This window comes from Peromyscus maniculatus, chromosome 15 (assembly GCF_049852395.1).
Source record: "Peromyscus maniculatus bairdii isolate BWxNUB_F1_BW_parent chromosome 15, HU_Pman_BW_mat_3.1, whole genome shotgun sequence".
Classification (NCBI taxonomy): Eukaryota; Metazoa; Chordata; class Mammalia; order Rodentia; family Cricetidae; genus Peromyscus; species Peromyscus maniculatus.
In genome coordinates this window covers 43021088-43045633 of record NC_134866.1, presented here as the reverse complement: position 1 = coordinate 43045633, position 24546 = coordinate 43021088, and the positions used below count along the sequence as shown (strand labels likewise).

The following is a 24546-nucleotide window of genomic DNA, read 5'->3' as shown; positions in this document are numbered from 1 at the left end:
GGGTCCCTATTGGTTGTTTCAAAGAAGGCCAGGGTGAACTTGGGGTCGTATGTGTGTGGCTGATTTGGCCTTGTCCAGGCCAGCTGTTTATTTTTCAAGGCCAGGGGCCCGCCATAAAATATCAACTGTCTTACTCCCAAGGCCGCTGACCCAATTATCCCCTATCTTAGGCCCGATGGCTGGCCATAGTTATCTTTTTCTTCCAAGGCCGGCTGGCTAGTTAGTCACAGCTGTGAACTCCTGTTTTTCTGATTCCTGCAGAATGGCGTTTCTTAGGCTAAGTTATGGGGGGGGGGAGCATTTTATTGGCCCAAAGCCCCATGTCCTCATAATGGAGCGGGGGTCTTTCATTCCCCCATTTTCTTTTGTACCAAATGAAATCTTTCATTTTAGGATGGAGAATAAGGGGTTAACTCTATCTCTGACTGTCTGAGCCTCTGATATTGCTGGGTTAGGATCAAAGCCTGGGCAACAGAAACCTTATCCTTGATGAATTGCACCAATCTGTTGAGGATGTATGACCCAAACAATAAAATGAGCAGGAGGATGATTAGGGGGCCCATAATGGTGGAGACAAGGGTCGTAAACCATGGTGACCTTTGGAATTATCTTTTAAATCATTTCTGTTGAGCATGGCTACTTGGAGCTGTCTGAATTGGCCGGTCTTTATACGGGCTGCAGTCTTGTATCTACCCCAGCAGCTATTCCGCCCATGGTAATTTTTCCCAGTAACAGGGCCAGCGTCAGGGAAACAGGCTCTCTGGTGATGCCCCTCCCAATGTCAGGAGGACTATTAGGGGGATCAAGGGGACCCCCGGGTGAGTCTTATCTTTAGTGGGTTTGGAGAGCGTTGAACTAGATGTCTCGGTGCCCTCAGCTTCGTCGGGTTCTTTGGCAGCCTTTACATGCGACGTGTGGACCCAAGCCGCTGTCCCGTCAACCTCGGCTCTAGGTTCCTAGATTGATGGCGTCGGACCCAGACAGAGTCCCCAATCTTGAATGGGTGAGGCACCACCGGGCGGTTCAGTTGCTCCCGGCAGGCAGGGGTTTCTACACCGTCTTTTGCATCAATTGGAGGGCTAGTGGCAAAAGAGGAGATATCAGAGTAAAAGAAATTTACAATTGGTGGGGGAGCCCCATACATGATCTCGAACGGGGTTAGGCCATGAGGCCCAGGAGTGTTCCGGGCTCGGTAAAGGGCTAGGGGGAGTAGGAGCACCCAATCTCTAGTGCCAGTTGTAAGCGTTAATTTGGTTAAAGTCTCCTTAATGGTTTTATTTGTACGTTCTACCTGTCCTGAGCTCTGGGGGCTGTATGCACAATGAAGTTTCCAATCGATCCCCAGTAGCCTGGCCACCTCCTGACTTACCTGGGAGACGAAGGCGGGCCCATTGTCTGACCCCAATATCTGGGGTATTTCATACCTGGGAAAGATGTCATCTAGGAGTTTTTTGGTTACCACGTTAGCGGTCTTTTTCTTGGTAGGCAAGGCCTCTGTCCATCTATGATGTAAGCTTGTCGCTCGGGGCTCCATTTTGCCCCCATTTTTTTTGTTAGTTCCTGGTCCTCCGGGCTTCCGCCATCCGGAGGGCCTGGGTCAGCGCGATCAGCTCTGCCTTTTGGGCCGATGTTCCAGGTGGCAGTGGTGAGGTCCAAACTGTCTCCGATTCGGTGGTGACGGCTGCTCCGGCCCTCCGTTCTCCTTCTTGGAGGAAGCTGCTCCCATCCGTGTACTAGGCAGCAGGGTTGCGGGGTTGAGGGAGACAACTGGTCTGCACACCACTCGATCTGGGGGCTGCTGGACCAGAGCTTTCACCGCATGGGAGGATAACACAGTTAATGGCTGTCCCAAAGTCAGTTTCCCTGCATCCTTGAGCAAAACAGCAATGGCTACCACACGCAGACAGGGGGGCGGGCCATCCTGCAGCTACCGGGCTTTCATGGCCCCAGTCTCTGTACCAACATTTCTTTTGCAAAGCCTGAGTTCTCGTCCACGAACAGTTTAAAGGGCTAGGACTTATAGGGGGGTCCCTTTGGGTCCTGTCCAGATGCCAGCTGAACCTTTTTTTTTTGGTGGTCCTTTGATACCTCTTGTTACCTGTGGCCCCCTGGACCAAAGCTGTGTGGTCACTGAGAGAGCCTCCGGTATGGGTCAGGACTGAATGTTGAGCCCCGGTGTCCACTAGGAAGGTCATTGGCTGCCCCCCCATCTTGAGAGTTAGCCTGGGCTGGGGGGGGCGCTCCTGGCCGTGACCTTCTCAATCTTCCAGATTGAGGACCCTTGACTTAGGTCTCCGAGACCCTTGAGGCTTTTTTTTTGATCAGTCACGAGCCCAATGTCCTCTCTGTTTACAGTAAGCACTTTGTCTTTGTCAAGCAGTGTCCTTTTAAGTCTCCCGTCCTAACTTCCTAACTCCCTCTCTGACCTGTCCCTGAGACATTACAGTGGCCAGGACTTTTTTTGTTTGTTTTTTTTTCTCCCTCCGTGTCTCTCTAAGTCTTTTTAAAAACGCGCTGCCGGCGTCTCTTTCTGGTAACCTGAGCCCAATCGGTAGGGGGTCTAGAGCCCCTTGGAGACCAGCTAAGAGCAACTGGCGATAGAGACCTAGGTGTTCCCTACCTTCGCTGGTTTGTCCCGCCTTTCTCGTAGGCGACCGGCAATTGGGGAGGAAGCAGGAACTCATCCTCCGCTGTTTGGGGGCTGCTGCAGGAGCCGCCGGTCCCTCCGGCGCTGTCGGGGGGGCTGAGGGGAAGAGAAACGGCTTAACCCATGGGGGAGGTTCTGTTGTCAGGAGTCTCCACATGGCAATGTATGGGACCTGGTCCGGGTGGCCATGGGGACTGGAAGCAAAAATTTTTCCCTCCACCTGTGAAATAAGACTGAGGTTAAAGGTTCTCTGACGAGGCCATCCTACGTCTATTTTAACCCAATCGGCCTCGCAAAGAGTGATCTATTTTTTTTTTTTTTACGACTCCTTCGTTGTTGGCTCGTGTCTTCACGTCTGACCAGTGTTTAAGCATGAGGCTCAAGGGGGTGGTGACAGTCTGTCCTATGGCTGTTTCTAGGAGGAGAACGGTTAAACAGAAAACAAAAAACGACAGACCAATATAAATAAGACTAACACTCGCTGCGCGGCTTCGGTTCCAAACCGAAAGCAAAACCAGAAAAACCGTGCCCCCAGAGGGGTCTTTAAACCGTGCCCCCAGAGGGGTCTTTAAACCGTGCCCCCGGAGGGGTCTTCAGACCGTGCCACAGAGGGCACTTCAGATGAACCGTGGAACGTCTTCCAGGTTCCCAGATTCCCCTAGGACGTCTCCCAGGGTTCAGTGGCGAAGTCCAGACCCGTCGGTCCCCCCTTTCAGATCCACTGACACAGACAGATTATCAGACGCAGGCGCGGAGACAAACAAACAACATTTAACACTCAGACAAACAGACAACCCTCAGACTGGACAGGGATGACATAAATCAAGGCCGGCCGGCTTACCTCCTGATGGTGGGTCGGTGGTCCCAGGGAGGGGTCTCAATCCCCGTACGGGCCACCAAATGAAAGACCCCTGGCTGAGATCTTCCTCCGGGAGAGACCCCAAACCCAAGGAACACACCGAAACCACAGATCAGATGCAAAAGCAAGAGGGTTTATTAGACCAGGTACCTGGGGCGAAGTCTCTTGGAGGACTTGCGCGCCTTCCTAGGGCAAGGGGGACTTTTTATGGGATCCCAGGGGCAGAGGCGCGGTTACAGAAGCGAGAAGCATAGTTACAGGGTCCCTATTGGTTGTTTCAAAGAAGGCCAGGGTGAACTTGGGGTCGTATGTGTGTGGCTGATTTGGCCTTGTCCAGGCCAGCTGTTTATTTTTCAAGGCCAGGGGCCCGCCATAAAATATCAACTGTCTTACTCCCAAGGCCGCTGACCCAATTATCCCCTATCTTAGGCCCGATGGCTGGCCATAGTTATCTTTTTCTTCCAAGGCCGGCTGGCTAGTTAGTCACAGCTGTGAACTCCTGTTTTTCTGATTCCTGCAGAATGGCGTTTCTTAGGCTAAGTTATGGGGGGGGGGAGCATTTTATTGGCCCAAAGCCCCATGTCCTCATAATGGAGCGGGGGTCTTTCATTCCCCCATTTTCTTTTGTACCAAATGAAATCTTTCATTTTAGGATGGAGAATAAGGGGTTAACTCTATCTCTGACTGTCTGAGCCTCTGATATTGCTGGGTTAGGATCAAAGCCTGGGCAACAGAAACCTTATCCTTGATGAATTGCACCAATCTGTTGAGGATGTATGACCCAAACAATAAAATGAGCAGGAGGATGATTAGGGGGCCCATAATGGTGGAGACAAGGGTCGTAAACCATGGTGACCTTTGGAATTATCTTTTAAATCATTTCTGTTGAGCATGGCTACTTGGAGCTGTCTGAATTGGCCGGTCTTTATACGGGCTGCAGTCTTGTATCTACCCCAGCAGCTATTCCGCCCATGGTAATTTTTCCCAGTAACAGGGCCAGCGTCAGGGAAACAGGCTCTCTGGTGATGCCCCTCCCAATGTCAGGAGGACTATTAGGGGGATCAAGGGGACCCCCGGGTGAGTCTTATCTTTAGTGGGTTTGGAGAGCGTTGAACTAGATGTCTCGGTGCCCTCAGCTTCGTCGGGTTCTTTGGCAGCCTTTACATGCGACGTGTGGACCCAAGCCGCTGTCCCGTCAACCTCGGCTCTAGGTTCCTAGATTGATGGCGTCGGACCCAGACAGAGTCCCCAATCTTGAATGGGTGAGGCACCACCGGGCGGTTCAGTTGCTCCCGGCAGGCAGGGGTTTCTACACCGTCTTTTGCATCAATTGGAGGGCTAGTGGCAAAAGAGGAGATATCAGAGTAAAAGAAATTTACAATTGGTGGGGGAGCCCCATACATGATCTCGAACGGGGTTAGGCCATGAGGCCCAGGAGTGTTCCGGGCTCGGTAAAGGGCTAGGGGGAGTAGGAGCACCCAATCTCTAGTGCCAGTTGTAAGCGTTAATTTGGTTAAAGTCTCCTTAATGGTTTTATTTGTACGTTCTACCTGTCCTGAGCTCTGGGGGCTGTATGCACAATGAAGTTTCCAATCGATCCCCAGTAGCCTGGCCACCTCCTGACTTACCTGGGAGACGAAGGCGGGCCCATTGTCTGACCCCAATATCTGGGGTATTTCATACCTGGGAAAGATGTCATCTAGGAGTTTTTTGGTTACCACGTTAGCGGTCTTTTTCTTGGTAGGCAAGGCCTCTGTCCATCTATGATGTAAGCTTGTCGCTCGGGGCTCCATTTTGCCCCCATTTTTTTTGTTAGTTCCTGGTCCTCCGGGCTTCCGCCATCCGGAGGGCCTGGGTCAGCGCGATCAGCTCTGCCTTTTGGGCCGATGTTCCAGGTGGCAGTGGTGAGGTCCAAACTGTCTCCGATTCGGTGGTGACGGCTGCTCCGGCCCTCCGTTCTCCTTCTTGGAGGAAGCTGCTCCCATCCGTGTACTAGGCAGCAGGGTTGCGGGGTTGAGGGAGACAACTGGTCTGCACACCACTCGATCTGGGGGCTGCTGGACCAGAGCTTTCACCGCATGGGAGGATAACACAGTTAATGGCTGTCCCAAAGTCAGTTTCCCTGCATCCTTGAGCAAAACAGCAATGGCTACCACACGCAGACAGGGGGGCGGGCCATCCTGCAGCTACCGGGCTTTCATGGCCCCAGTCTCTGTACCAACATTTCTTTTGCAAAGCCTGAGTTCTCGTCCACGAACAGTTTAAAGGGCTAGGACTTATAGGGGGGTCCCTTTGGGTCCTGTCCAGATGCCAGCTGAACCTTTTTTTTTTGGTGGTCCTTTGATACCTCTTGTTACCTGTGGCCCCCTGGACCAAAGCTGTGTGGTCACTGAGAGAGCCTCCGGTATGGGTCAGGACTGAATGTTGAGCCCCGGTGTCCACTAGGAAGGTCATTGGCTGCCCCCCCATCTTGAGAGTTAGCCTGGGCTGGGGGGGGCGCTCCTGGCCGTGACCTTCTCAATCTTCCAGATTGAGGACCCTTGACTTAGGTCTCCGAGACCCTTGAGGCTTTTTTTTTGATCAGTCACGAGCCCAATGTCCTCTCTGTTTACAGTAAGCACTTTGTCTTTGTCAAGCAGTGTCCTTTTAAGTCTCCCGTCCTAACTTCCTAACTCCCTCTCTGACCTGTCCCTGAGACATTACAGTGGCCAGGACTTTTTTTGTTTGTTTTTTTTTCTCCCTCCGTGTCTCTCTAAGTCTTTTTAAAAACGCGCTGCCGGCGTCTCTTTCTGGTAACCTGAGCCCAATCGGTAGGGGGTCTAGAGCCCCTTGGAGACCAGCTAAGAGCAACTGGCGATAGAGACCTAGGTGTTCCCTACCTTCGCTGGTTTGTCCCGCCTTTCTCGTAGGCGACCGGCAATTGGGGAGGAAGCAGGAACTCATCCTCCGCTGTTTGGGGGCTGCTGCAGGAGCCGCCGGTCCCTCCGGCGCTGTCGGGGGGGCTGAGGGGAAGAGAAACGGCTTAACCCATGGGGGAGGTTCTGTTGTCAGGAGTCTCCACATGGCAATGTATGGGACCTGGTCCGGGTGGCCATGGGGACTGGAAGCAAAAATTTTTCCCTCCACCTGTGAAATAAGACTGAGGTTAAAGGTTCTCTGACGAGGCCATCCTACGTCTATTTTAACCCAATCGGCCTCGCAAAGAGTGATCTATTTTTTTTTTTTTTACGACTCCTTCGTTGTTGGCTCGTGTCTTCACGTCTGACCAGTGTTTAAGCATGAGGCTCAAGGGGGTGGTGACAGTCTGTCCTATGGCTGTTTCTAGGAGGAGAACGGTTAAACAGAAAACAAAAAACGACAGACCAATATAAATAAGACTAACACTCGCTGCGCGGCTTCGGTTCCAAACCGAAAGCAAAACCAGAAAAACCGTGCCCCCAGAGGGGTCTTTAAACCGTGCCCCCAGAGGGGTCTTTAAACCGTGCCCCCGGAGGGGTCTTCAGACCGTGCCACAGAGGGCACTTCAGATGAACCGTGGAACGTCTTCCAGGTTCCCAGATTCCCCTAGGACGTCTCCCAGGGTTCAGTGGCGAAGTCCAGACCCGTCGGTCCCCCCTTTCAGATCCACTGACACAGACAGATTATCAGACGCAGGCGCGGAGACAAACAAACAACATTTAACACTCAGACAAACAGACAACCCTCAGACTGGACAGGGATGACATAAATCAAGGCCGGCCGGCTTACCTCCTGATGGTGGGTCGGTGGTCCCAGGGAGGGGTCTCAATCCCCGTACGGGCCACCAAATGAAAGACCCCTGGCTGAGATCTTCCTCCGGGAGAGACCCCAAACCCAAGGAACACACCGAAACCACAGATCAGATGCAAAAGCAAGAGGGTTTATTAGACCAGGTACCTGGGGCGAAGTCTCTTGGAGGACTTGCGCGCCTTCCTAGGGCAAGGGGGACTTTTTATGGGATCCCAGGGGCAGAGGCGCGGTTACAGAAGCGAGAAGCATAGTTACAGGGTCCCTATTGGTTGTTTCAAAGAAGGCCAGGGTGAACTTGGGGTCGTATGTGTGTGGCTGATTTGGCCTTGTCCAGGCCAGCTGTTTATTTTTCAAGGCCAGGGGCCCGCCATAAAATATCAACTGTCTTACTCCCAAGGCCGCTGACCCAATTATCCCCTATCTTAGGCCCGATGGCTGGCCATAGTTATCTTTTTCTTCCAAGGCCGGCTGGCTAGTTAGTCACAGCTGTGAACTCCTGTTTTTCTGATTCCTGCAGAATGGCGTTTCTTAGGCTAAGTTATGGGGGGGGAGCATTTTATTGGCCCAAAGCCCCATGTCCTCATAATGGAGCGGGGGTCTTTCACTTCCCAACTTGATTTTTGGTCCTGGTGTTTCACTGCAGCAATAGAACCCTAACTAAGACAGTGTGTCTTAGAATTTGTTCTTGCTGGGCAGTGGAGGCGCACACCTTTAATCCCAGCACTTGGGAGGCAGAAGCAGGTGGATCTCTGTGAGTTCGAGGCCATCCTGGTCTACAAAGAAAGTTTCAGGGCAGTCAGGGCTGTTACACAGAGAAAATCAATCAATCAAACAAACAAACAAACAAACAAAACAAAAGAATTTGTTCTCAATTACTGGCCTACTTTTATCCTGAGTAATTTTTAAATCCTATTCTACAGTACATGAATGTATTAATTGAGCATTTCTCAGTGGGAAGCCTGGCACAATTCTGGTCTGTTTATTTCTTGCTTGGACTTAGACCTTGTTCCTGTAGCTATGGCTATGGGTTCAAACACTTTGGACAGGTCCTGCTCTGGGAGCCAAGATGAGGGCCATGAAACAAGGCAAAACTTTGGGCTGAACCTCCAAGAATCCACTAGGCAGGTCAGAACACTCAGTTACAATTTCTTGAGAGTAAGATCTTTATTGGTCCCTTTGGTGCCAGTGATCAGCACCAAGAGTATAGACTGACACCTTCAAGAACACCACCGCCTGAAATGGGGGAGATGACCAGATCGCTTTTTCTCCTCCCCTCCCCTCCCCTCCCCTCCCCTCCCCTCCTCTCCCTCCCTCCCTCCCTCCCTCCCTCCCTCCCTCCCTCCCTCCCTCTCTCTCTCTCTCTCTCTCTCTCTCTCTCTCTCTCTCTCTCTCTCTCTCTCTCCCTCTGGAGTGCTGGGATCAAAGGCATGTGCTACTACTGCCTAGTATGAACAGAGCTTTCTTACCAATTTCAGCGATTTTGTTGTTATAAACATTTTTTGACAGTTTCACAGTATTTATTTACTTTTCAACCTTGCCTAAAACTGTTTTCTAGGACTGGAATTCAGAGAAAGAAGAAAATTTTCCAATCAGGGAGGCTTACAAAACAATGCATTGCTCATTTGAAAACAGCCAAAAAGCACTGGTAAGCCTTTTCGAACAAGAACACTATCAGCGTTACATCTTGTATCTCTCTTAAAGGCAGCACTCACTAAGTCACCAACCCAAAATTTTCAAGCCCTCAGTATCAGAATGGATAATTAGAGGCTGCCCCACCCGCGCAGTTGGAGCACGAAATCTGGCGAGGGACGGGTTAAACAGCACTCTAGACACCCAGTTTCAGTTAGTTGGGGAGCAGCTCTCTTTATTCATACCAAGTCGGGCTTATATACCCCTCTAACAGCAGGGGTCAAGGAATGGTTACTCTGTATCCGGAGGCAAGCCGGACACTGTTTTCCAAACAGGAAAAACCACAGGGGAACTGATCCCCAGCACCCTCCGGAACCCAACTGCACATTTTTCACACAAACAACTTAACGGACAGGACAAAAAAGGGCATTTAAGATTAAGGCAGCAAATTTACTGCTGCCGACAAGAGGCGTTTGAGAGCAGAGTTTGGAAGACATTGGTTTGAATTCCAGATATTTCCACACTTGAAAGTTTGGCTTTGCCATGGCACTTAACTTTTCTAAGACTGTTTATCTGTGAAATCGGTAAAATGTGCAGTTGCAAAAGACTTAAAAAGAGATACGTGTAAAATTCTTGGAAATAGTTTCTATTTGATAAATTTAGGTCTTGGGGGTCTTGATCACATTACAGTACAATGCCTTCTAATGCTAGTTTTTTTTTTTTTGGGTAGTTTCTATTTGATAAATTTAGGTCTTGGGGGTCTTGATCACATTACAGTACATTGCCTTCTAATGCTAGTTTTTTTGGGTTTGTTTTGTTTTGTTTTTACAGAACTCTGGCTTGGGGCATGTCACATGGGTTTTAGGGACTCATCATGAGCTGACTTTCTTACCAAAACACTTAATGCGATTGTGTGTTTATTTGCGTCGGTTTGGGCAAAAGTGCTGGGAAGAGGGGAGTCAATATTCTCCGAAAGCTTCTTTTCGTCCAGAGTCTAATTTGTCAAAGCATTAAAAAAAAAAACCCAACAGGGAGAAATCAATGCAAGCTAACAACGCCCTCCCTGCCGTCCTACCCCACCCCAGCTTCCCTCAGTAGCCACAGCGCTCAAGCGCGTGATCACAACATAACATGAGCCAGGAAAGCCAGAGAAGAAAGTCACCAGGGACGTCAGCCACATCATCTTTTTTTCTCACGTGGCCTGTGATGCTATAAAACTCCGCAGGAGATCGTTTCTCTACTCCCTTCCTAGGTTCTTCGGGCGGAGAAGAGGACGCGGCAGACCAGACATTCGTGCACCTGCTCAGCGACCCCGCCTCCGAAGCCAGAGGGCGGGGTTCTGAGGGAGGATGGCTGGCTGCTGCAAAGCCCTCTGGGAGTTGTAGTTCTGGATGGCCGCACTTGGACAGAGGCGGCGGGCCCGGCGAGCCTAGGACTCCATCGCCCGCCAGCCCCCGCGGCTTAAGCCGTTGTTGCCTCTTCCTGTTTTGGGGACAAGTCGCCCGACGGTCGCCAACTGCGAGGTCTGCGGAGGGGTCTTCGCCTCCTCCTGATCGGGTGTTCCGAGGTAGCAGGATTGGCCTGCTGAGGTACATACAGCACGTTCTCGCTCCTGGCAAACTCACCCTGGGACAGTCTGAGAGGGAGCCCAAGCGAGGCGGGAAGGGCTGAGCTTGCGGTCAACCGGCTGTCACCACCGAGGGGTTTGGGGGATGCGGGGAGAGCCGAGCCCTGGGTCGGGGAGACTGACCCGGAGCGGCGCGTGTCCCTTGAGTGGGTCGAGTGCGGAGAGTCCGAGGAGGCTGAGGGAGTCTGGGGCTGCCGGAGCCTCTGGAAAAAGGCAGGGAGAGTTAACAGCAGATCAGCACCCGAAGCCGAGATGAAAGGACTCTTAGGATAGCTGCAAGAACAGACGTGTCCCGTGAGAAAGCTAGAGAGAGCAATTGAGAGCTGAAGCCTCCTTGGGTCTCTATTTGCAGCCACGGGTGGTAAGGGTATTGCTCAACTTGTGTGTGTGCGGGTGCTGGAGTGCCACCCCAGGGCTTGGTAGATGCGGTGAAATCACTGTACCACCAAGCCACTTCCCCAGCCCGGGAGTGAGCGCCCTGAGAGTGGAAGGCATGGTGTGTTGACTGGAGCTGTGAGGCAGCTGGTCAAATGCATTCTCCTCGCTTTACAAATCAGGAAACAGACCCACCGGGTTGGAGACACCTGCTTATCATCATCAATCAGTTATTAGCCAACTCGTCCAAAACCGAATTGTCCTGATCTTTTGGCAGTGCCGTATCTGTTGTTGAGATCAGCAGATTTGAGTGCCCTTTTCCTTTTTGATGACTTCAGATATGACAAAGAACCAGCATGTGGAGTAATAGGCAAAAAGGTTTTGTTCATTATTTGTTTTGGGTTTTGCTGATTGTTTTCAACAAAACTTTTCAGTAGGTCAAATGTCACTTGCCAATTAAAGAGAAATGTATGCGTCTTGTAAACTGCTGCCAGATAGACATAGGGTAATCCCAGGACTCAGGGGGGTGAGGCAGATGTAGGGATGGTCTCCCATTAGACACGTAAATAATGAGACTTTTCTCACACCTGAAAACCGGAGGTGGAGAGATGACTGGTCCCTAAAGTGCTGACCTTGCAAGCGTGAAGACCCGAGTTCTACCTCCAGAACCTTTGTAAAAACCAAACCCAGGTGCTCTAATGCACGGTGTGGCCCCAACACTGGGCAGACAGAAGCAGCAGGATCGCGGGCTTGCTGGCCAACTAGTCCAGTGGAGCTGGTGAGCTCCCGGTCCACTGAGAGACCCGTCCTCAAGAAGTAAGGTAGAGGGAAGACACCCGACTTCAGCTTCTGGCCTCCACATGCATGTGTGCACACACGTGAACATGTACATACACATTCACTGCACAGACGAGAAAAATCAGCTACTTCCATATTAACAAAGATGTCACATACCTCTAAAGAAATAAATTTACCTTGCATTCCCAGTTTTGCCTACCAGAACTTTGAGAACAATCAGCTGTAGATTTCCTCTCAAAATCTTTAGTGTGTACATATTGTGTACATAAAAATATCCTACTGTAGTTTTATAATACTCTAAGTATTTTTTTTTTTTTTTTTTGGTTTTTTTGAGACAGGGTTTCTCTGTGTAGCTTTGCGCCTTTCCTGGAACTCACTTGGTAGTCCAGGCTGGCCTCGAACTCACAAAGGTCCGCCTGGCTCTGCCTCCCGAGTGCTGGGATTAAAGGCGTGCGCCACCACCGCCCGGCATAATACTCTAAGTATTAAACAGGGGTAAACTCAGGAAGATAGTACTGCTAACATGAATTACAAATTAAAACAGCATGATGTTATTATAAAGGATCTATATTGGCATAAAAGTGGAAAAAATCGTAAAAGGTTAAAATTTTCTAGCAGGCCTGAATTTGTATAATACACTTAAACTTCAGTACATGGCTAGGAGTTTTTCTTTATCTAGAACATAAGAGAATCTAGTGTTGCTGGTGTGTGTGGGAGGAGGGGGTCTTTGGTGCCCTGATGCTGCTTTGGTGATTTCTAAGCTGTACTATGTCCAGCTCTGCCAGATTTGAACATCCTTTGAAGCATAGTTGATCAGATTAGAAACATGTTCTACTGGTGACATCAGAATTGTAGATTTATGGCTATTAGCTATTAACACACTAGTAAATTATTCATAAGGAAGGGGTTTATGTAAGTGTGTTAGTAGACTCTCTAGGAGATTTATAGAGAAAATAGATATGTATACAATAACAGCTTCTACCAGACTCCTTTTTAAAATGATGTGATTCCCTTGCCTTTATACTATAGAGGTAGATGAACTCTTACCAAATTTTACCTGCTAATGACTATATTCTCCTTTTATAAAATGTTATTAGAGTCTAGCCATGCACACTCATTTCCATATTATCTATCACAGTAAAAGGCAGAGGTGAATAATTGCAGACACCCACTGGCTGGATAAGCTTAATAATTTTTTTCTGCCCCTTTACAGAAAAAAAGTCACTCTATGGCCTAGTAAACAGAATATAAAGTGTCTAAAATTTTATAACATATGTAAATGTATTAGATAATAATTAATATCAGCCTCTGAGAAAGGACATAAGTAAACTCCTTGGATGTTTATGTCCATAGTAATATTTATCTTACCACAACCTAGTCTACTCTGCAAATTGATGCTAGCATGTTAGCATAGATACTACAAGTTTGCTAATGGCTATTTATAGGGAGGTCATTAGAACATCTAGACCCTTCTGATCATAAGCAGAGAACGCTGAAGGTAAGCAATTCCAGTCTCTGTCCATGATACTACCACCAGCCACAGCGAGCCCAGCTCCTGCTGCCTGGGGTTGGAGTCAGCTTGAATTAAAGTCACACATTAATCAGCCCATACTCTCCTTTCTAGTACCTCTGTGATGTTTATCATACCAAGTCACGTATGCAGGTCATATATTAACTTAAAGCCCCATCGTCTTTAGAGACCGGTGGGAGCGGGAATTTAGTAGGCGGGGCTTTATTCAAAGCCATTCTTAAAATTTGGTTGCAACTAGATGCAAGAAGAGGGGAGAGGGCAACAGTGCCTTGGGTGTGTTCTCAGGGTGCTGGTGGGGCTTTGTGGGAGCCAGATGGAGCCTGCCAAGACCAACTCTGCTGTTTTTTCCAGAGCCCTGTCCTTCCCCTTATCTGGTCCGCTTGGCTATCTCATGCCCAGCTGCAAGCCTTTTCATCTCTTATCCCTAGTGTTCCCAACCTCACCATTTTAATCTTAACATTCATTTTAACCCACATTTGTTTTTACCCTCAGTATCACACAAATTAGGTAAGCTGCCGACTTCCTATTTGGACCCATCTCTCTCTTTTCATGTTATTCTCAAAAAAAAAAAAAAATACCTGGAATGAAGTAATTTATAAACAGCAAATTTATATCTGAGTGTTCTGAAGACTAGGGAGTCTGAGGTCAGTGTGGAGTTAGTTTGGGTGTTTGGTAAGGGCCTGATCCCTGCTTCCGGGGTGGCTCCTTCTTGCTATGTTCTCACATGGTAAAAGAGACAGAAAGGCAAAGGGGGCCTTCTAGCTCCGCCCCTTCATCCCTTTATAAGGTACTAATCATTCGGGTGATTTTATCGTCTCCTAAAGGTCTCTTACTCCTGTCCACAGAGCCATCTCTCCAGCCTTGGGAATTACTTTCGACATAAACCTCGGAGGAAAACATGGCGGTACCCCCATACTAAAACTAGTTTTAAACAATCAGGAACTCTTAATGACTTAGCTTTGGCTTAAGAGTACTGAATTTGGCCGGGCAGTGGTGGCGCATCCCTTTAATCCCAGCACTGGGGAGGCAGAAACAGGAGGATCTCTGTGAGTTCGAGGCCAGCCTGGTCTACAGAGTGTGTTCTAAGACAGCCAGGGCTACAAAGAGAAACCCTGTCTCAAAAAAAACAAAACAAAAACAAACAAACAAGTGTCTTGAGTTTCGATCTTTGTTTTAAAGCTCGGAGACTAAGCTACCAGATCTGGATGTGTCTGTCTATGTCACCTTGCCTGTCTAACACCCACCAATTCCGTCAGTGTAAAGACTGCAGCAGGAAAAGCTGTATGAGTGCTTAGCGTCTTTGTCACTGCCAGACCGTTCTGCATTCAAACCTGCAGTTACAGAACTCTTATTCCCTTCTCAACCTCAGCTTCTCAAACAGCAGAGTGTCTTGTAGTTTTCCTCATTTTCAAAAGCCAGTAAATTGCCTATGGAACAGTGTTTCAGGGCGATTTGAAGTTGGAGCTAATTTATTAAGACCGCTGGAAACCACCAAGTTCTGTACTCATTTACTTGAAAATTATTAAATATTTGATAAAAGAGGCAACAAGAACTTTGGACTCCTCATTTATGAGCTTATTTTTAATTTAAATCAACTTCCGGCTTCTTTGGAATAATCCGGCGATTTTACTATGCCACAACATTTCAGCATTGCTCAAAATAAACATTCATATGTGGCTGACCTAGAACCCCTAAGTTCCTGAATGGCTGGCGTGTCTTCCCTAATATCAGTCACTTCTTGGTAAGGCTGACTGACGTTAGGGAATCTTCCTAAAGTTCCCCTCTTTCCCAGTTTAGTAGTTTTCAATCCCTAGTTAAAATATCTCCAGGAATGACCAGTAGCCATCTTTCTGAACTAGTTTAATTTAAGAACCAATGCCACAGCTGGGCAGTGGTGGCCCACACCTTTAATTCCAGTGCTCAGGAGGCAGAGGCAGGTGGATCTCTGTGAGTTCGAGGCCGGCTTGGTCTACAGAGTGAGTTTCAGGACAGCTAGGACTGATTCACAGAGAAACCCTGTCTCAAAAAAAAAAAAAAAAATTCCATGTGTTGGTTTACAAATAGGGAAGTAAAGCCACTTTCCTCTTCCACTTTTAAGCAGGTTTGATATTACTCTCATTTGGCTGTTGTCCCTTCTCCTGTCATACTGTCCCTGGAAGGACTGATGGTGACAGGGAAATGTCCTTGAGGAAAAAAAAAAAAAAGCTTGCATCAGCAAACAGATTCGTCTAAATTAGTTTGCCTTACAGAAAACAAAGTCATTGTGTTGAATTTCTAATAATGGATGCATAGACACATAGTTTTAGTCATCTTAGTCCCATCTGTGTTTTAGAGGTGAAGGCCGTTTGCTGTTCACAATCTAGATGATGAAGACCTGATTTTTCAGATGGTTCTTGGGTCTTTCGGAGAGCCTAAGCTTTCTACCCCATCTCTTGCCCCCATTCTACCCATCTCCTGCCCCTTTATACTCTATTCCCCATCCCTTTCTACTCCACCCCCCCCTTTCTACTGACAGATGCATCCTTTTTCTCTGAGGTTCCTCCAAAATAGCATGCAGTTGTCCTCTCTAGAAATGAATACTTTCCCTTTAGTACTCTTCTGTTTGTGGTTGTTCAATAATGCTATGAAGATAAACCTTTTTATTTCTTTTTCTACTTTAGAATTTATGCTCTTATTCCAAATAACAACAAATTCCATTGCACAGATTAATAGTGATTGGCATGGTTCTAAATGCTTATACATACAAATTTATATAGTTGTTTTTTTTTTTTTTTCTTTTTTTTGCGATTGGGTTTCTCTGTGTAGCTTTGCACCTTTCCTGGAACTCACTCTGTAGCCCAGGCTGGCCTCGAACTCACAGAGATCTGGATTCCTCTGCCTCCCGAGTGCTGGGATTAAAGGCATGCACCACCACCGCCCAACTCAAATTTATATATTTCAAAGAAACACTTTTATGGGTTTTAGATTTTTCCAAATCAATTTTCCCAAAGTTCCTCTTTTTCTCCCCACTCCTTCACCTCTTGCCACTCTTTCTGATGAGAGACTCCGGCTTTCCTTGCAATCATCTTTTCAATTTCTACAACGCGTTCTCAACTGAAAGAGTTTTAAAATTCTGTAGGGTACAGCAGAATCCTGAAAGTAACTAGCCCAATATGTTTAGTTTTCATAAGCTTTTCATTCCATTGCACTTTCCCAATTAATTACAAATGTTTCTTTCCTGAGTATTGTATATGAAATGTTTTTACTCATTGCCTCAAGGAGGCATTTTTAAAATTAGTCAAATTTGCACTTTTACATTAAGGAAACAGTGGAATGTGAGTTCTCGCTTTCTAAGTAGGTTAGTGTTGTTGTTACATAAAGGAAATAGCATTGGGTACGAGCATGATCTGCTCTCAGTCCTCTGTGGCTTTGCTAGCTACGTGATCTAAGACAGTTCTTTTCCGTCTTTAGTTTTTCTTTCTGTTCCTTCCATCTTTCCATAATCTCACTCTCATTTTAGCAAGGCTGACTGACATCCAAGAATCTTTCTAAGTTTCTCCTCTTTCTTAGTAGCATTCAATTCCTAGTTCAAATAATCTCTGAGAGTTAAGATGACTCGTTTTCTCTGAATTCAGGCATGCCTCAGTTTAGAAACGAACCAGAGTGGGAGCTAGAGGTCCGCACTAACCTGCAGCAGCCTGAGGCATTCTCTTCAGAGACTGAGGTGAGATGGGATTCTTGACTGTGCTGTAGAAAAGAATTTCAGGAAGAGTCGGTGTGATGCAGATTTAAATCTATAAGAAGAGAATTTCACCCTAGATATAAGCATGGGTATTAGCAGAAGATGTGCTTAGGGAAAAGACAGTATGCCCATCATATGTGAGGTGTGAGCTTCCCTGGAAGGTGGAGCATAAGTCTCTTAGCAGTGTGTGTGTGTGTGTGTGTGTGTGTGTGTGTGTGTGTGTGTGTGTGTGTGTGTTTGGTGGCTGCTGAAGTTGCATTGTTCAAGGGCTTTTATTTCTCTCTTCTTCTCTTTTTGTACATAAGATCACAGAGTGGCCCTTGAGGTGCACTGGATGGGATTACAGGCCGATAAGGTAAAGCCATAGGTAACAAGAGTTGTACAAGGGAAATTGGGGCATATTGTAAATGAAGTTTATATTCTTGTCTGTGAAATTACCAGGAAAATGCAGGTTTACCCCTGGAGAGGAGTAAGGCCATATTCAAGCACACTTTGGCCTTAAGCACGGTTCCTTGCTATTCTCATTTGAAATATCTCTATAAAATAATTATCTCTATGTAGGCAATCCCGATGGGAAATTTTGCTGCAATCTTTGATTTTTAGCAGGTGAGAGAGTTTAACTGGACCCCAGGACCAGGGAACTCCTTCACTCCTCACATCTCCTTAACTTTTTGTCTGTCTTGTCTTAGAATCTAAGCTTTTAATTTTAAAACTTATGGCAAACAAGCAAACTGACTTGTTTCATTATGTAAAGGAGGTAGTTGAGCCCAGTTTGATCATGCTGGGTACAGCTTAGCAAATGTGAGGTCAACAGAGCCACAGAGTGAAACCTTGCCTCAAAATAAAGAAATAGATGAAAGATCAAACTTTATTTTTTGCATTTCAACCATCTTAGTAAAATTAATGTTATCACAGTTGCTCCCATATTAATGGGATTCCAGTAGCAATTACCTTCAAATAATGTGTACTTTAAAATAGTGGTTCTCCAAACAATGTATACTTTACATTAAAGCAGTGGTTCTCAACCTATGGGTCATGACCCCTTTAGTGACCACATATCAGATATTTACATTACAATCCATAAAAGTAGCAAAATTGCTGTAATCAAGTAACAACAAAGTAATTTTATGATTGGGGGGCACTACAGCATGAGGAACTTATTAAAGGGTCACAGCATTAGGAAGGTGGAGAACCTGCAAAAGAATGTTCTTTTCCTTCATGTTAGAAAGTGCACAATGTGCTGTATGAATCTGTGTCAAAGAGTTGATTGAAAAAACTTTAACCTGGGATAAATCTTGTTTTGTTTTTGCACATTTATGGTTATTGAAACACTGTTCACAACAACCAGGTTATCACTTGGAATAAATCTTTTTTATTTATTCTGATCTCTCCCTAAGCTGATTTGGAAACTAGGACCAGTGCTTGGTATAGAGTTGAGCTATAATGAAGTGAAATAATGAACTGAAAATTGGCATTGGGTTTGCATGCTACTGGGCTAGCACTGAAGAGATCTAGGGGATATTCCCTCAGCTTTATAAATTACGTTTTTAAATTTACTGATGGTGGGAAACGGGGCTTAATTCTCTACTTTTCTCAATCCCTCTTTACACTGTAGGTTCTCGGTAAGCACTTGTTGAATGCCTACGTTCAGGGTTTGCATTGCTCACCGTTTGGACTATCTTAGTCGTTGCTGCCGTTCCAATCCTTACAGCATGTGGGAGTGAAGTATTTCTTTGGGGATGGTATTATTTCTGCCCCTACCTTTTTCCCTTTTTGTGGAGCTGGGGATCAAACCCAGGCTCTCTCCCATACTGTGTAAGCTCTCTTCCACTGTACTTCCCTTCCAGTCTTGGAAACGTTACCCTTCCAAGATACTGTTTAATGGATTTCTTTAGCATTTGTTTGTCTTCAGGAGTACTGATGAGGGCTTGACTGGCTTATATATTGGTCAGAAAAGCAGAACCAAAGAGGGAAGTGAAAGAGAAAAAATTAGACAAAAAAAAATGCACCTATTTGGGGAATAGAACATGTTGCTCGCATCTGTGTCACAGTCAATGGCATGTTGGTGGCAGTTGCCTAAATGCTTATTATTAATGCAGTTTTTGTTTAAAAGGGAGAAGTTCAAAAGGTGACATTTTTTAAAAAGAAAAAATATTTTTAGTTTATTGAGAGGAATAACAGTACAACTGAGCATTTCTCAATACAGAGTTCTAATGTATGCATCACTATTTTTAATCCCTATGTAAACTGGTGAGATGGGTGTTAATGTTTTGCTTTTGCAGGTGGGAAAATAGTGGCATAGAGCTTTAAATGGATAGTGCTAAATCACACAGAATGGCAGATACTGGATTTCTGATACAAAACCTTATTTCCTTTCAATCCTCCCATAAATATTACAATTAGAAAATCAGGGTAAGTTTGGCTCAGGTGTGGTTCAGGGGTAGAGCACTCACTCACTCACCTAGCACCCGTGATGTCTTGTACTCATCAGTAGAGAAAAAGAGGGAGGAGGGGAGAAAGGAGGGGGGGAACAGGAAAAGAATGAATTAGAAAAGTTGGTGGAAGAGTCCATTAAACAAATCAGGAATGACACACAGCACTGGCTTAGTGTCCACGGTAACATGAAATGGGAGATGATGAAAGACAGCGGACAGACAGCACAGCACTGTGGGGAAGAGGATCAGCTCAGATTTGGACGACCGCAGTCCTGACAGTCCACGGCTGGTTCCTTGTGCTTCTCATCTTTCTGTGTAGGGTGACCATGCTAACAGTAACTTAGAGGGTAAAGAAGAAGTATGACGACTGCTTTTACAGCTCACTATCGATCTCATTTTGTGTAGTTCTCTGCATTTTATAGTGAAATATTCATACAGAAATTGCATTAAATACACACACACAGAGAGAGAGAGAGAGAGAGAGAGAGAGAGAGAGAGAGAGAGAGAGAGAGAAGAGAGAGCACTATCTATAGAGCCAATATCCCTGTAACTAGAATTCGATTGAAGCAGTTGAACACTGCCATTACCAGATGTCCTGTCTTTCCTGTTCCAACCCCTCACTGCCCCTCTAGTGTGTCCTCTCGGCATCAGAAGGATGCCGTTGTGCCTAGGTAGTTTCTTGGTAGGAAGTTGTCTCGTGCGTTGTTAGATATTTAGCCGTCTCACTGATCTCTGCTCTTTGTATGTCAGGACACACATCCTCCCCCAAATCATACCAATTAATCGGAGGACGTCAAGTTCTTTTTTACATTGCTCTGTTCTACAGCTCTTTATATGTTCTTCATGGTAGGACAGACTGTAGGACAGACTGTAGGACAGACTGTAGGACAGGGCTAGGAGCAGGCAGTCCCACTCAGCTGTTGTAGTTCTTTATCTATTTTCATTAAATACTGTTTGGGGGACCTGACTGAAGAAAGAGATGTAGCTGAAGTTCTTTATAATCTTTTCTGAACTGGAAGTTGTCTTAGATTCTATATGCTACTCCTATTGAAATATAGACTTTGATTTTAGATAATTTTAATTCTGCAGATGATGATTTTTTAGTGAAAGTTGAGAAAGCGAAACAAAACATATTTGAGCAAATGAGTTCTTCTAGAGTATAACAGAATAGTAACATTTGGTTTAGATTATAATGCCTGTGAGAGATTTCTGGAATTCTAATATAGTAGAAATTCTGATCCAGTAGATAGGAAGACCGTGTAGACTCTACTCTTAACCTCCTCAAAGTCCTGTTTTCAATAGATTCTCTTAAACCATGAGTACCCAAGGATGACAGTATAATACATTTCAAGCATTTTAAAGTAAAATTTGATATATACCAACAAAAATTAAAATAGCACATTCTCATAAAAAGAAAACAGTTGTGACTTTGTAAGAAATGGTGATGGTCTGATTCTGGATCTCTTTGAAGGAAAAGGCAATAAGATATCCTAATGGATTAGATGCTGGGAGTAAGAAAAAACAGTCGCTGATGATTCCAAGAATTTTGATTGGAGCAATCAGAAGGACAAAGATTCCACTAATTGAAGTTAGGAAAACAGTATGCATATGGTTTTTTGAGGAAGAAAATCAAGTTTGGCCAGGCAGTGGTGGCGCACACCTTTAATCACAGCACATGGGAGGCAGAAGCAGGCAGATCTCTGTGTGTTCAAGGCCAGTCTGGGCTACAGAATGAGAACTAGGACAGGCTCCAAAGCTACACAGAAACCCTGTCTTGAAAAAAACAAAAACAAAAACAAACAAACAAAATCAAGTTTGAAACATGCTAAATTTGAGTTGTGATTATGTGCAGTTAAAGTGCTGAGTAGCCAGTTGGATGTACAAGTGTGGATTCAGGAGAGATGTTTGGCTTCAAGTATTACTGTAGAAGCTGCCATGCTTAAATCTACTGAATTTTCTAAAGTTGAAGGGTTTTATCTTCATGCCACCTAGTGTGGTAGCCACTAGTCACAGTTAAGAAAACTTATCTTCCATTTGCTTCTTGTAATGGAGTTACAATTACCCCCATTTACTTCTTTGAGGACAAACTCTTGAGTCTTGTCTTTAGGGGGACCGGAGTCTCTGTTGCCCTAAGTCTTACGGCTTTGAAGACATGAGCTCAAATTCTGAGAAAGCAGCCATTCCCTGCGCTATTTCAATGTTTCTCTTCTTTGCTGTCAACTTACCTGACTTCACTCCGTATTTTAAGATTTCCAAAATATTCTTTTCCTCAATGTTGAGTCCAAATAACTGAATCTGTCATATTCCTGGAAATTAATTCTAAGCTGAAAGGTAAGAAATTTCCAGGACAGGCACCAAAACTACACAGAGAAGCCCTGTCTCAAAAGAGAGAGAGAGAGAGAGAGAGAGAGAGAGAGAGAGAGAGAGAGAGAGAGAGAGAGAGAGAGAGAGAAATTTCAAGTTAGTAATATTTCTGATAAATATGTCAATCATAGACCTCATTTAAGTCATGATGGCTTTATACCTATAATCCCAGGCTTGCTTAAGAGCTGGGGACCAACCTGAGTAACAGTGAGCTGTCTTTAAAAATGGTACCTTCAGCAAATTCCCATACTTTACTATTTCTTTTGCATGCAAATATATTGTATAGTAAAATATTTTTAAGATTAAACTGAATTACTGTTTTCTGGTTTATATAGGACTAATTTCCTCAGTGCCTAGAATCTAAGAAAAATGGCAAATGTGGATAGTGATTCTAGGCATCTTATCTCTGAGGAAGAAAATGAAGTACATCCTGGACCTATGAATATCCAGTTTGATTCATCAGATCTAAGATCTAAAAGGTAAGACTTCGATGCATTTATTTCATAATTAGAGCTTCTAACAATTAAGATTTAATAAATTACAGACAAAAAGATGAACAGAATTGATAATGGAATGCCCATTTTCTTACAGACTTATACTCTGATGTATGTGTATATAATGATATGAATACTATTTCCTCATTTACATAGTTTTGTGTTTTGGACTAAACTCAACATGTCTATCTTATCAAGTAAGATGCATCTATGTAACTGACTCAACTATGTGTTGATCACCCGCTTCATGCAAAGTAATCAGATGCTAGAGATAGAAAAGGAATAGTCTTTACCTTCACTGACTTTAAATACCCACAGATAATCTAAAATAATTTGAGATGAAATAATCATTCAATTTATAACTGGAAACCTCAAAGGAATCTCCTGAAAACAATGTAACAGTGAGTGAGTTCAGTGAAGTGGTCATTGGGTAGAAAGATGAAGATGCTGCAGTAAGATGCTTGCTGTGCAAACATGAGGACCTGAAATTGTATCCTAGCAACCACAGAAGCAAGATGTGAGCCCATGCACACCTTCAAACCAAGGATGGGGGGCGTTAGAAACAGGAGGATCACTAGGACTTGCTGGCTGCCAGCCTAATCAAAAAACATGAGTTCCAGATTAATAAGAGACAATGCCCTCCTGTGGCCTCAGTGCATAGTTGTAGACACACATACCCAAAGTGGTTACTTATGAATTGGGCAAAAATATGACCAAAAATGATGGGACACATCTATCATCTAGCACTCAAAAGGCAGAGGCAGGAGCATTGTGAGATTAAGGCTAGCCTGGGCTACACAGAGATACCTTGTCTATTTAAAAACAAACAAAACCAAGGAGCTAGCAAGATGGGTTGGCAGGAAAGGCATTTGCCACTAATCCTGACTGCTTGAGTTAAATCCCCAGGATTCACATGACAGAGGGAGAGAACTTACCCAGTGTTAGTTGTCCTCCAGATATGCACAGTAGCACTAGAGTGTACACACACACTAAATAAATCAATAGAAAAGATAGATAGGATTTGGAGTATTTCATCAAATCTGAGATGCTATTGATTATTAATTGCATTTATAATATACAGAGCTGGGCATAGTGGTGCACGCCTTTAATCCCAACACTTGTGAGGTAGAGGCAGGCAGATCTCTGAGTTCAAGGACAGGTTGGTCTACAGAGTGAGTTCCAGGACAACCAGAGCTAGAGCTACATAGTGAGAACCGTCTTGAATATATTAGATAGATGGATAGATGGATGGATGGATGGATGGATGGATGGATGGATGGATGGATGGGTGGGTGGGTGGGTGGATACATGCATGCATACATACATAGACAGACAGACAGACAGACAATAGATAGATAGAAAAATAAATAAAAATACACAAAGAGGGGCTGGGGAGAGAGCTCAGTGGTTAAGAGCACTGGCTGTTCTTCCAGAGGACCTAGATTTGATTCCCAGCACCCACATGGTGGCTCCCAACCATCTGTAATTCCAGTCCCAGAAGCTCTGACGCCCTCCCTGTGGCCCTTTAATACCAGGTGTGAACATAGTGTGCAGACATTCTCACAGACAAAGCACCCATACCCATACAAAGATCATTTCACAAAACTTAACACACACAAACACAATGGGTCTATGTACATTATATATGTGAAAAACTGGACTTGGAATTTTTGCTTTGTATTCACTGAAAGAACTCTTGGCCATATTGGTTATTTTCTCATTTATCTCATATATAATTATAACATTGATAATATAAATGAAGTGCATTGGTTAAGATATTATTGAAACCCCACACTTAGAAAACCTGATTCTCTGGACCACTTCTTGATTTAGAGTCATCAGACAGTTGTGTGTCCCATGCCCACCCCGTCACTCCACCTCCCCGCCATACAGAATTGTCCTTTTGCCATAACGTGAGTCGCTGACTTTGATGATGCAGCCTTCTTTGATGTTCTTAGGAAACAAACGAGGATGCTGGCAGGTTTTCCCTCTGGCACTGTCATGGCCTTACCAGAGGTGTCATGGGAGCTCTTCTCACGTAGCATTCCCATTCCTTCCTCAGATGGTCCTTCAGGGCTTTGACTGAAATGGCCAGGGGTGGCAGCTGCTTGTCAGCACACCACCAGAAATCACTACCACATGACCACCTGGCCAACAGAGATTAAGACGTGTTAAAGATTATGCGGTACCCTCATTTAGAAATGTTGAAATGTATATATTAAATATATATATATATATATATGTGTAAAATATAACATAAAGAAAGTCATATTCTACTCCAGGTCAAAACAATAAAGA

General features: G+C 45.3%; 2 protein-coding genes across 7 annotated transcripts in view; one reads left to right on the top strand and one right to left on the bottom strand.

Annotated features, from left to right (window-relative positions):
- The window catches only part of Ddx4 (DEAD-box helicase 4), an 80377-nt gene extending 70166 nt beyond the window's left edge, over positions 1–10211 (bottom strand). Inside the window, exon 1 of the mRNA XM_076551884.1 lies at positions 10066–10211. The gene's annotated coding sequence lies outside the window, so the exon portion shown is untranslated. The remainder of the gene's footprint in view (positions 1–10065) is intronic.
- The window catches only part of Slc38a9 (solute carrier family 38 member 9), a 78436-nt gene continuing 64044 nt past the window's right edge, over positions 10155–24546 (top strand). The window contains exons 1-2 of one of the 6 annotated variants that reach the window (XM_016002214.3): positions 10155–10492; positions 22090–22233. Coding sequence is in view for 1 of the 6 variants with exons in the window: in XM_006983653.4 (XP_006983715.1) it covers positions 22124–22233 (110 nt within the window). In the remaining 5 variants the exon portion in view is untranslated. The remainder of the gene's footprint in view (positions 10493–22089; positions 22234–24546) is intronic. The other 5 variants (XM_006983653.4, XM_016002213.3, XR_013044750.1 and 2 more) reach the window with 5 other exon arrangements.